Raw genomic sequence first — 13,855 nt, 5'->3', positions numbered from 1 at the left:
GCTGCAAAGGACTGGAACAGCCTTCCTCTACACCTAAGGAAAATTAGTGACTATAAATTATTTAAATCAAATATCTATAATCTCTTATTGCAATGTGATAAGCGTAAGCGCGATCATCATTGTTCTGTTTAGTAGAATCTAATTTGTTATTCTTTTTCTTTTTCTTTTTTTTTAACATAGTTTTAACATTGTTATATCGTATATGTATGTATACATATATCGCAAGTCGTTAGTGGAACTCTCAGGCCAACAAAGGTACACCGCGCCAGGAGGATCAATAAAGATTCGCAGTCCAAACCTCAGAGCAAACACGAACGTAGAAAGTTTAAAAATTGCGAGGATGAACAACTTCTGACGTAAAAAATATAAAAAATTTTAATAAAAAACGTTTCGGTCAGAGACCTTCTTCAGTTATTTGCAACTTTTGAAATAAAAAAAGAGCATTAAATAAGATCGAAGTGCTAATGATTACGTAATTACAGATAACGACTAATGAGCTGGTGCTAATAAAAAGATAACAAAAATCCTAATTACAAAGAAAGCAATGGACAAAATACAAGAAACAAACCCTAAAAACTAAGAGATAAGAATACGAAATATGTTAATATGAGTGGCGTAATCAATTGAAAAGAAGCAATGCGGCAAGCATTGCTTCTTTTCAATTGATTACGAAAAGGGAAGGCCCACTTTTAACTATAACTGTAAAGCGCAACAAAATCCCAAAACAAGGCCTTTGGAGCCTTGAACGATACGTATGATGCACGATACGTATGATGCACGATACGTACGATACATACGTATGATTTTCGCTATTGCATAAGTAGCGCTCTCTACTGCGAGGATCGTGCAGCATACGTATCTAATACCGCAGTTCAAAATATACGAACTTCATATATTCATTGTATCTGATTTATCATCACGGGTTTATTACGAATCAACTTAACGGTCTGCTCCCAGTTGGCTTGTTATCTCAATTGGTAGAGCGCTGCACTAGTATCGCAGAGGTCAGTGGTTCGAATCCCGTACAGGTCTGATTTTCGCTATTGCATAAATAGCGCTCTCTACTGCGAGGATCGTGCATCATACGTATCTAATGCCGCAGTTCAAAATATACGAACTTCATATATTCATTGTAATTGATAATTATGTTAGATAGACTAAATGTATTAAAACAGCAATAAGGATACTAAATATATGTTCTAAAAAAAAAAAAACCGGTTGTATAAAACCGTTCAAGCCTTAAAGGCATTGAAGGTAATAAAACTATAACGAAACCTGTTCGTCTTAAAAACTGGCTTAAACTTCCATATATTTCTCAGGTTAAAGGTACATGTGTTGCGAGTAGGAAGAAGTTCATGGAGCTTGTTCTGTTCATTCTGTAAAACATTCTTAAATAGTTTAGCAACTAATTTCTGGCGGTGATCTGAAAGTTTAGTCAAGCCTGATTCAGCCAAGGCCTCACTATATGAGCAAAGAGGAAAAATAATGCGCGTAGCCCGCTTTTGTATTTCTTCAAGTTCGTTGGAAAGGTACACGGGGAGGCCGTCATGGAAGACAGGACATGCATACTCTGCTAAAGACTTGCATACTAGGATAAAAACACGAACGCAGGAAACGGCAAAACAACTAAACTACAAATAAACCGACGAAATGAAACCAAGAAAGGTAAAAACACGTCCTTACCGATTGTCCTCTCTGTACGCCTGAGTGGTTAGATACGCAAGATCCAAAAACTTCGCAACAAACGCAATAAACTTCAAAAACGCAAAACTTAGACCGTGTACACAGACTACTAGAAGAGACGCACGAGGTTCTAAAATACGATCTGAAGGAAACGTCACTAATATTTAACCCAGACAGTTATAATATTGTACACCAATTTTCACGTTTCAGAGAGCAAAGAAACGGTAGGAATAGCCAACATTGTTCAAAGAATTGTGCGTTTAGACATTCGTAACCGCGAGGGAAATACATTATTGCATCTAGCGACGTGGCAGAAAACGCCAGTTGATGAAAAAACTATAGGAAATGCGTACAAGCTTCTCTGCGTTAAAACCATGAGGTTAATTTTACATGCTGGGTGCGATGTAAATGGCGTGAACTTTGCTGGTAATATTATCGATAGGGGTGTAGCAGGACTTCCATGTTTACATAGTGTTTTACATTTGGCGTCGGTCCCTATTGTTGGAATTGGATTGTGATAACGTTTTGTTATTTACTCAAGCAGCTAATTTGAGTTCCCACGCAGACGACTTAGGGTAAAGCAGTCATAAGAAAACTATCATGATTGCGGCTTAAAAGCCTGTACAAGTCAGTGTTATGCATAACTCGCAACCATTAAGAAATAAAAGACCTCATCGGTCTTAATACTGCGAGAATGATATTATCTCGAAAAGCTTCATAAACAACTCTATCAATATTAGTCGCGAGACAAGTTGCGGTGAAACAGAAGCGACAGTGATGTTTGCAACTCGCACGTAGCCTTGTAGTGTCGGAGCAATGACATCTAAAGATTTAAAGTCCGTGCTGATGTACAAGTAGTTTAAATAGTACGGAGTAAATTCCGTTACATATGCTAAAATATTTTGCAATCCTCAAAGTGGCTATGTGTTCTCCATTTTCTCTAAGGATGAAGTAACTCAAAGTGGTTCCAGTATGGGAAGAGAAACAAGATTTGTTCCTGGAAGAAAGGAAGACCGAACTGAAAATTTTAAAACGGAACCTTTAGCGAAGGAAATATCAGGTAAGAGGATCCAGTTGAAGATCAAATTAGCTGTTAGGTAGCTGGTGCGATCTTGGTGCCAATTAATCCCATTTACGGCTCATCCACCGATATCGTTTACGCCGCACTCGCGGAAAATGACCAGCGAAAAGCGATAATAACAACTGAGATTGAAGAAAATTTAAAAAGTGGGAATAGAAAATATATACTGGGATTTCCAGTAAGATATAACAACTGCTGTGGATTCAGCTTCTAAGTTTGGTAGTTTCGATTTAATAGTCGCCCTGAAAAAAAAGGCAATTTTAAGCTTTTATCACACCTTCACAAGAGCTGAAAAAACAACAACGATTTTCAATTTTTTTTATTTTAAAAAAACGATATTCGACTTTTTTTTAAGGGCAATTGAGGGAGATGACACAGCAGTTGAAAAATGTCCGAGAGCAACTACGAGAGAAAGATAGACAACTGAACGAAAGAAATGGACAAATAAGGGAGATGATCCAGCTATTAACGAATGTCCATGATGAAGATAGAGATGGACAACTGAGGGAAGGACAGAACGGTTGACAAACATTCAAGGACAACTACAAGAGAGAGATGGACGATTGAGAAAGAAGGATGGACAAGTAAGGCAGATGAATCAGCAGTTGACAATTGTCCAAGGGCAACTACAAGAGAAAAATGAAGAAGTCTGTTCTTTGGAGGAGCGGCTGAGAGCAAGGGATCAGGAAGTGATTGAACTTGAGAAATCTTTATCAACAGCTCAACGAACCTTAAGCGAACGTTCACGCCAACAGACACCTGACTGGGTTTTTCAACTGGAAAGAAAACTGAAAAATTCAAATTCAATTAAAAGAAAACTGCCTCGGTAGTGGAGGCTAAGGAAAGGTTGTCGAAGGCAAGTATTGTGGCTGTACTGCTGCCATCAAACAGACTTACGGAGTTCTTCTTAAATCCTCTCCCTACTACAGGGAACTGTTTGAGCGAGAAATGAACATTGCCTCAAGATGCCACCATCCTTGCCTACTACAATTTATTGGAGCTACAAACGATGAAGAAAGTCCTTTGTTTGTGACGGAGCTCATGGAAACGAGTTTACGAAGATTGGTTGAGGAGCGACCTCTTTCCAGTAGTGAAACATCTGTCATTTCTTTGGATGTGGCTCGAGCATTAAACTACCCTCATCTAAAGAAACCACGCCCCATTATTCACCGGGATATCAGCGGTGCCAATGTGTTGCTGTGGCGACGAAACGACCAGTGGCGAGGCAAAGTATCGGATTATGGTGCCGCCAATTTTACGAAGGTGACCATGACAGCTTGTCCCGGTGCTGAAATGTACAGTGCGCCTGAAGCATTTACTGAACAACTAAATTGAAAGGTATTTTTATTGCCTTCTTCGTAGTAAATCGTATCCATGAAAAGAGACCAAACTAAATCACCTGAGCTGTATTAAGTGGTCCGATCTCTGAGTTTTAGAAAACTCGTCTTGAGCTCATATATTATACAGACCAGACCGAAAGCGGCTATGGTTGACACAAAATAGAGCATCATGGTTCAGTCATCCTGTTCCGTTTTGAATAAGAATGAATGGCTGACTCATCTGTCATCAGCATGTAATAATATAAAAACTGGAATGCCTGAACCGAAGAGTTGAACCAAGAAAAGATTTGTAGCATCAAAAATGTATTTAAAGGAGACGGCGCCAGGGATCAAATGATAGATAAGGTGAAAGGTACCCCTCCGGCATGGTAAACAAGTTTTTCGTCAAATGACTGGGGCCAAGAGAAGATGAGGTCATCCTCTCTTCCTGAAACTCATTGGACATAGACTTCGGTGGCAAATAAAATGAACTTTTTAGGTGATTCCTCAGAATTGCATTGCGTGTCATTGCTCTGTAGCAAGCACGGTGACCTATCTCACTTTTTTCATTGTAGTGCTCGAAACAGAGATTAGTAGGGAACATTTGAGGAGAGTTTCGAAAAATCGTTCGACAGCTTTTCTTTCTGATGGAATCCCTGAGGAAGTGTGATCATTTTGATTTACCCTATTTATGTTAAGGTTGATGTGTACAGCTTTGGCAATCTACTCTGCGAGATGTGCACTGGGATTCTGCCTGATCGAGATAGGCGCGAGGAACAAGTTGCCATGGTGACTGATCGCGTGTTTCGAACTCTCGTTCGCCGATGTCTGCAACGAGATCCTGAAGCGAGACCCAGTATGGACGAAATCATTAGTGAACTTGAAAGACTAGTTTAAGACAGGTTTGATACAATTTGCTCTACAAACATTTAATAAAATGTTTTTACTGCGGTACAGATGGATTAAATGATATTCCCTCATTTATGTTTGTGAATGGCACTGTCAATAAGTCGAGCGTCAACTGCGACTGGCTGATCTTTGGACAAACAAAGTGCAGCTTATCTTGAACAGAAAATTACTTTTCAACAATTTCAGTTTTTTTTTTTTTCACGGCATACTTTTTAATTTAGTTACACCATTGATCTGTACTGAATTTCTTCATTCGAGTGTCATTATAAAACATTCGTCACTCTGAGTCAAAGTAAAATTTTTAAAAGTCTAGATTTTTATCTATGTAATTATTGCCAATAATAGATAACAATTCCTGAGGCCGCTTAAGATATTTTTGCTCGGATGAATATGTAATTTTGTCCCATTCAGCTCTAGGCTGCTATCGCATCTTAATCCTAGTTAATGCCGAATGTGATTTTATGTCTATGCCGGCGTGGAAAGATCACGGGAAAGTGCAAATCTTCGTGAATACAAAATAATGAAGCAATACAACGCACTTTTTATTGGTTTACAGACTTACCAACCCACCAGGGATGATAACCAACCCACAGGGTAACCAACCCATGGTAACCAACCCATGGTAACCAACCCATGGTAACCAACCCATGGTAACCAACCCACCAGGGATGATAGGAGAAGACATGGAAAATTTCTGAATCGTAGTCCAGGGGGGACTGATTCACAAACTTTTCTCGTGTTCTCCCAACATCGCGAGTAGGATATTATGCCGGTAAACATATAGAAAGTGCGGTATATTTCTTTTATATAATTAAGTTAAATTGTGACATTCACGTTTACTGGTGCAATAGAGGATAGCAGTTTAGCTAAGTCATCGTACGTTCCGGCTGCCGAAGGTGATTCAGGTATAAATAAAGAATTGGTATTTTATGTCAAGACACATTTCTACTTTTATTCAGGCGCTCATATGCTAGTATTTAGTCGTATTCATACGGTTTTACAATTATTTGTTGTGGATAAATCAGATACACGTACAATTTTCGATGTGCAGGAGGTTTCCAAAGCATTTCAAAATCAAATAAAACTTCATCCCTTCCAAGAGTGTTTATAAATGTTTTTCTACCGTTTTTGAAGCCTATTTTTGAAAATCATGCACCATTGTGCCAGTATGGAGCTTCAACGGTGACTTGTTGTTAAACACAAACGACAGTCAGGCCCCCAACGAAACGCCGCAGGCTAAGTTCAATTACAAGACTTTGACAAAATCGATTTGTGGTTTTTTTCTGGTGTGTATTCTAAGTAGAAGATGTACAGTAAAGAGTATGATACGCAGTCTGCAAATCACATACTGGGTATGAACTGAAGCTTGGTGATAAATAGAGTATAAGACGATATAGCTAACAGTGTAATGATTAACCTCCTGTCACTGAATCAGCCATCAAACTGAATAGTGATTATTTAACAAATGTGTCTGTGTTTTGACTGGGAGGTTGAAATGTTAAATCTGTTTATCCGCGTAGCTATGCATTCCCTAGCGTAATGCACGATGTATAAAATGTATCTCAAGCCCCCAGTTCTGTCCATTTACACCGTTATATGATAATTTTCTACACTTGAAATCAAGACGCGCTACAAGTGTTTAAATGGCGTGACCACACATAAATCATAATTTATAGACTAGAAAGAACTGTTTCTAACTCTTCTGTCTCTAACTCTTGTGGATTTATAATCCTCGACCGAATAAGGGCGAAATGAAATCTCATTCAAGTTTTGCATGACGCTTTCCCACATTTCTCCAGATCAGTTGGGCCCTCTCCCTCCCCTCCCCAAATGATGAAATAGTGTCACACGCCACGCTTTCTCGAAAAAGAGGAATGTTTGGTCTCTAGTTGAGAGATTATGATTTTGAAATAGTGGAATTCATGCATATCACATTTGAAAATGTAACGCAACTAAGTGTTTATTCAGAGAGAACATAAAAAGGTTTGTGAACATGAATCGCATCAGGAAATTTTTTTTTAACGAAGCTAGTAAAGCATCCGTGCGTAGTAACGCATGTAATGCTCTTCAAGCTGCTTTGGACGACAGTTCTCGTCTGAGTCATGTGTTAGAGGAGATGAAAGCCGACATAAGAAAAACCAATTTGGAAACGAAAATAAACGATGGCGACGACCTTGCGACTCCTCTCATCATCGCTGCTCGTGATGGAAAACTGGATTCTGTGAAGGTCCTTTTACGTTATGAAGCAAACATCGAGGCTCGTGGATCGATCAAAGTTAAAGGAAAGGTTTTGGAGGGTTGCACAGCTTTGTGGACCGCTGTTACTAATGGTCATCTTGAGGTTGTGAGATATTTGATCGAACAAAACGCCGACGTCGACGGCAGGCTATCGAAAAATTCGACTCCCTTGAGATCTGCTGCCTTCCATGGACGCCTTGATGTTGTGCAGTGTTTGGTTGAGAACGGGGCCGATGTAAATGCACGAAATTCTGTCAATAGTACTCCTCTGATGGTAACATGCGGCCAGGGTCACATGGATGTTGTTTCTTTTCTTGTCGAAAATGGCGCAAATATACATCTAGAAGACAATTATGGAGAAAATTGTCTTCATTATGCTGCAGGAAGGGGACACGTTCAGGTAGTTGATAAGCTGCTAGCTTTGGGAGCAAAAGAAAAGCACAATCTTAAGCGGCTTACGCCACTTCTTAAAGCCAGTAATCAATGTAAAACTGAAATGGTGGAGTATTTTATCAGCCGACCGGAATGTACAAAGGAACAAAAAGTTGATGCTCTTGAACTTCTTGGTGCTACCATTGCTAATGATGGTGATGCTTATGCCATTGAAGAAGCATTCAGTTACATGAAACGTGGAATGCTGGAGAGGTATAAAGATCCGTCATGTCTTTTGCTTAAAAAGAAAATGGAACCAGTCGAAGCTTATGAAAATAGAAGAGAGAGTGAAACTCTTGAGGAACTTTCTCTGCTAGAAGGCGATGATCATGCCATCCACATGGAGGGACTTGTTATCAGAGAGAGAATCCTTGGACCTGACAATGCAGAATTGAGATACCGGATAAGATACCGGGGAGCTGTTTTAGCTGACTTTAAAGAGTACGAGCCGTGTATTGCTTTGTGGACACGAGCGATGGAAATAGCCATGAACTGCGATGTTCCAAAACCAAGGGAGCTTGACGACCTCACAGCTTTATTTTCAGAAATGGTGCTGAATGGACATAATTTGAGTCCAAAAAGTATCGAGAACGTTTTCGAAAAACTCGTCGATGCAAATATGAAACTGACAGAAGCGTTAGAGTCAGGAAAATTGCAAGAGGAGTACAAGAATGAGACACAACAAGAATTGCTTTTCTATGCTCTCTATCTTTTGATTATATACAAAAAAGTTCAAGTTTCTCTAGAAATGAAAAGTGAAAACATTATTAACTTTCTTCAGAGATTTCTGCACTCAAATCCTCGCTCCCATCCTGATGGAAATACACTTCTGCACCTGGCTGTATGGCATAAAACTCCAGTTCCAAAGGGTCGAGTGCAAACAGTGTGTAAACTTCCTTGTATTGAGACGATGAAGCTTATTTTACATGCAGGGTGTGATGTGAATGTTGTTAACACAGAAGGAAACACTCCTCTTCATTTAGCCGTGACTTTTGTACCAAGACCTGAACGAGTAGAAGCTTTGAAAGAAATGCTGGAGTTGCTGTTAGATCTCGGTGCGGATACAAAGCTTGTAAACAAGAATGGTCAAACAGCAATGGACTGCTGTGAGACTGACGAGGCACGAAGGATCTTGTCTTCGAAAGAAGGACTGGGAGCCACGAACATCGATGGTAGAGAGGTAAGATAATTTTGATTTTTAACTCTTTTTATACATTACCTTAAATTATTACGGTAAGCATCCTCACGAAATGGGAGAATAGTGAGTTTATTTCTCCATAGGATCTTGTGTTGATTATTTTTCGTGAGGCCTGGTTGCCTTTCTTCGGCTTTCTGTCACTTTTAATGATTTCCAAACTCATCCGCTTTTATGAATGAAAAAATTCGTTAGGATGCTGTGATAGTCAAAAGTAGCATGTCCGAGGGTGGCTTTCAAGCTATAGCAGAACTTTAGATAAAGCTAGAGGGCAGACCTTAGAGCGGTCGACCTGTTGATCAAATTTACAAACTTGTGATCACCCGTCCTATTAATGCTTGCAAAAATAACACAAAGTAATTAAAATGAAAATTCAAACAACAACTGAGGAGAGTTAAGTCAAGTAAAACTACTGACTGGTGATCTTTGGGACTGAATTGTGATATATAAGAGCACTATGGTCACTTATTATACTTTTACAAATTTCTGTGGGTCTTTTCATTATTTTAGAGGCTGCCACACTTTTTCCTGAATATTTATTAACCCAATTTTGCTGTCAGTCCTTGGAATGTAACCTGACTATGCATTTTTGTGTTTTAAATCTGGCGTCGGTTCATATCGTTGAAATTGGCTTGTGATAACGTCTTGTTACTTACCCAACCAGCTAATGTAAATTTCCACGCAGACGACTTAGGGAAAAGCGGTCATAAAGCCTGTACGAGTCAGTGTCATGCATGACTTGCAACCATTAAGAAATCTTAAAAGCTCACGGTCTTAATACTGCGCGAGTGGTATTACCTCGAAAAGCTTCATAAACAGCTCTATCAATATTAGTCGCGAGACAAGTGGTGGTCAAACATAAGCAGCAAGGATGTTTACAACTCGCACGTAGCCTTGTAGTGTCGGAGCAATGACATTGAAAGGTTTAAAGACTGTGCCGATATACAAATAGTTTAATTAGTACGGAATAAATTCCGTTACATATGCTAAAATATTTTGCAATCCTCAAAGTGGCAATGTGTTCTCCACTTTCTCTAAGGATGAAGTACTTGGAAATTGTTCCAGTAAGGAGAGAGGAACAAGATTTGTTCCTGGAAGAGAGAGGGACATAAATGACAATTTGGAAAAGGAACCTACAGCGAAGGAAATATCAGGTAAGAGGATCCAGTTGAGGATCAAATTAGCTTTTAGGTAACTTGGGCGATCTTGATGCCAATTAATCCAACTTACGGCTCATCCATCGTTTACGCCGCACTCGCGGAAAATGACCAGCGAAAAGCGGCAATAACAACAGAGATTAAAGAAAATTAAAATAGTGGGAATAGAAAATATATACTGGGATTTCCAGTAAGATATAACAACTGTTGTGGATTCAGCCCCGATTTAACAGTCGCCCTGAAAAAAGAAAAGAAAATTTTAAGCTTTTATCACACCTTCACTAGAGCTAAAAAAACAACAACAATGATTTTCTATTTTTTTTTTTAAAAAAAAAACATATTCGACTTTTTTTAAGGGCAATTGAGGGAGATGACACAGCAGTTGAAAAATGTCCGAGAGCAACTACGAGAGAAAGATAGACAACTGGAGGAGAGAAATGGAGAAATAAGGGAGATGACCCAGACATTTATGAATGTCCATGATCAGCTACAAGAGAGAGATGGACAACTGAGGGAAAGGACAGAACAGTTGACAAATGTTCAAGGACAACTACAAGAGAGAGATGGACGATTGAGAGAGAAAGATGGACAAGTAAGGCAGATGAATCAGCAGTTGATAATTGTTCAAGGGCAACTACAAGAGAAAAATGAAGAAGTCTCTACTTTGGAGGAGCGGCTGAGAGCAAGGGATCAGGAAGTGATTGAACTTGAGACATCTCTATCAACAGCTCAACGAACCTTAACCGAACGTTCACGCCAACAGACACCTGACTGGGTGATTTCACGCGATCAAATTCAACTGACAGAAAACTGCCTCGGTAGTGGAGGCTGGGGAAAGGTTGTCGAAGGCAAGTATTGTGGCTGTACTGTTGCCATCAAACAGATTTACGGAGTTCTTCTTAAATCCTCCCCTTACTACAGGGAACTGTTTGAGCGAGAAATGAACATTGCCTCAAGATGCCGCCATCCCTGCCTACTACAATTTATTGGAGCTACAAACGATGAAGAAAGTCCTTTGTTTGTGACGGAGCTCATGGAAACGAGTTTACGAAGATTGGTTGAGGAGCGACCTCTTTCCAGTAGTGAAACATCTGTCATTTCTCTGGATGTGGCTCGAGCATTAAACTACCTTCATCTAAAGAAACCACGCCCCATTATTCACCGGGATATCAGCAGTGCCAATGTGTTGCTGTGGCGACAGAACGACCAGTGGCGAGGCAAAGTATCGGATTATGGTGCCGCCAATTTTACGAAGGCGACCATGACAGCTTGTCCCGGTGCTGAAATGTACAGTGCGCCTGAAGCATTTACTGAACATCAAAATTTAAAGGTAGTTTTATTGCCTTGTTTGTAGTAAATTGTATCCATGAAAAGAAACCAAACTAAATCACTTGAGCTGTGTTCAGTGGTCCGATCTCTGAGCTTTAGAGAACTCGTCTTAAGCTCATATATTATACAAACCAGACCGAAAGCGGCTACGTTTGACACAAAATAGAGCATCATGGCTCAGTCGTCCTGTTCCGTTTTGAATAAGAATGAATGGCTGACTCATCTGTCAACAGCATGTAATAATATAAAAACTTGAATACCTGAACCAAAGAATTAGCCAAGAAAAGATTTGTAGCATCAAAAATTTATTTAATGGAGACGGCGCCAGGGATCAAATGATAGATAAGATGGGAGATACCCCTCCGGCATGGTAAACAAGTTTTTTGTCAAATGACTGAGACCAAGAGAGGATGAGGTCATCCTCTCTTCCTGAAACTCATTGGACATAGACTTCGGTGGCAAATAAAATGAACCTATCTCACTTTTTTTTATTGTAGTGCTCGAAATAGAGATTAGTAGGGAACATTTGAGAAGAGTTTCGAAAAATTGTTCGACAGCTTTTCTTTCTAATGGCATCCCTGAGGAAGTGTGATCATTTTGATTTACCCTATTTATGTTAAGGTTGATGTGTACAGCTTTGGCGTTCTACTCTGCGAGATGTGCACTGGGATACTGCCTGATCGAGATAGGCGCGAGGAACAAGTTGCCATGGTGACTGACCGCGTGTTTCGAACTCTCATTCGCCGATGTCTGCAACGAGATCCTGAAGCGAGACCCAGTATGGACGAGATCATTAGTGAACTTGAAAGACTAGTTTAAGACAGGTTTGATACAATTTGCTCAACAAACATTTTAATAAAAAAAATATAAATATATATATAGGCCCAGAAGGCCGAAACAGTACTGTCTCCAGTTAGTTATATATATATAGTATATATTTATATTTATATTTCATATTCGTTATTTTGGGCCGATCAGATCATCGCTGATCCAACGTACAAGAGTAGGAGTATCGTCCACGGTTGCCTGCTGAACATTTCACAGTTATTTTAATAAAATATTTTTACTCCGGTACAGATGGATTAAATGATAGTCTCTCATTTATGTTTGTGAATAGCACTGTCAATAAGTCGAGCGTTAACTGCGACTGGCTGATCTTTGGACAAACAAAGTGCAGCTTATCTTAAACATAAAATTACTTTTCAACAATTTCAGTTTTTTTTTCGCACGGCGTACTTTTTAATTTAGTTACACCTTTGATCTGTATTGAATTTCTTCATTCGAGTGTCATTATAAAACATTCGTCACTCTGAGTCAAAGTAAAATTTTTAAAAGTCTAGATTTCTATAAATGTAATTATTGCCAATAATAGATAACAATTCCTAAGGACACTTAAGATATTTTTGCTCGGATGAATATGTAATTTTGTCCCATTCAGCTATAGGCTGCTACCGCATCTTAATCCTAGTTAATGCCGAATGTGATTTTATGTCTATGCCGGTGTGGAAAGATCACGGGAAAGTGCAAATCTTCGTGAATACAAAATAATGAAGCAATACAACGCACTTTTTATTGGTTTACAGACTTACCAACCCACCAGGGATGATAACCAACCCACAGGGTAACCAACCCATGGTAACCAACCCATGGTAACCAACCCACCAGGGATGATAGGAGAAGACGAGGAAAATTTCTGAATCGTAGTCCAAGGGGGACTGATTCACAAACTTTTCTCGTGTTCTCCCAACATCGCGAGTAGGATATTATGCCGGTAAACATATAGAAAGTGTGGTATATTTCTTTTATATAATTAAGTTAAATTGTGACATTCACGTTTACTGGTGCAATAGACGATAGCAGTTTAGCTAAGTCATCGTACGTTCCGGCTGCCGAAGGTGATTCAGGTATAAAAAAAGAATTGGTATTTTATGTCAAGACACGTTTCTACTTTTATTCAGGCGCTCATATGCTAGTATTTGTCGTATTCATACGGTTTTACAATTATTTGTTGTGGATAAATCTGATACACGTACAATTTTCGATGTGCAGCATGTTTCCGAAGCATTTCAAAATCAAATAAAACTTCATCCCTTCCAAGAGTGTTTATATATGTTTTTCTACCGTTTTTTAAGCCTATTTTTGAAAATCATGCACCAGTGTGCCAGTATGGAGCTTCAACGGTGACTTGTTGTTAAACACAAACGACAGTCAGGCCCCCAACGAAACGCCGCAGGCTAAGTTCAATTACAAGACTTTGACAGAATCGATTTGTGGCTTTTTTCTGGTGTGTATTTTAAGTAGAAGATGTACAGTAAAGAGTATGATACGCAGTCTGCAAACCACATACTGGGTATGAATTGAAGCTTGGTGATAAATAGAGTATAAGACGATATAGCTAACAGTGTAATGATTAACCTCCTGTCACTGAATCAGCCATCAAACTGAATAGTGATTATTTAACGAATGTGTCTGTGTTTTGACTGGGAGGTTGAAATGTTAAATCTGCCTATCC

The 13,855-nt window shown here is 39.2% G+C and overlaps 1 protein-coding gene across 2 annotated transcripts in view; it reads left to right on the top strand.

The window, feature by feature from the left end:
- The first annotated feature begins 6,850 nt into the window (after positions 1–6,850).
- LOC148727669 (uncharacterized) overlaps positions 6,851–13,855 on the top strand; it is a 38,250-nt gene continuing 31,245 nt past the window's right edge. Inside the window, exons 1-4 of one of the 2 annotated variants that reach the window (XM_088762435.1) lie at positions 6,851–8,842; positions 9,897–10,011; positions 10,371–11,344; positions 11,965–12,167. In XM_088762435.1, the coding sequence (XP_088618561.1) occupies positions 6,986–8,842; positions 9,897–10,011; positions 10,371–11,344; positions 11,965–12,162 (3,144 nt within the window). In that variant the 5' untranslated portion in view covers positions 6,851–6,985 and the 3' untranslated portion in view covers positions 12,163–12,167. Of the gene's footprint in view, positions 8,843–9,896; positions 10,012–10,370; positions 11,345–11,964; positions 13,773–13,855 lie in introns of those variants that run through there. The other variant, XM_088762434.1, reaches the window with a different exon arrangement.

Source organism: Stylophora pistillata, chromosome 6 (genome assembly GCF_964205215.1).
Source record: "Stylophora pistillata chromosome 6, jaStyPist1.2, whole genome shotgun sequence".
Lineage (NCBI taxonomy): Eukaryota > Metazoa > Cnidaria > Anthozoa > Scleractinia > Pocilloporidae > Stylophora > Stylophora pistillata.
This window is presented reverse-complemented; position numbering and strand designations above follow the sequence as displayed.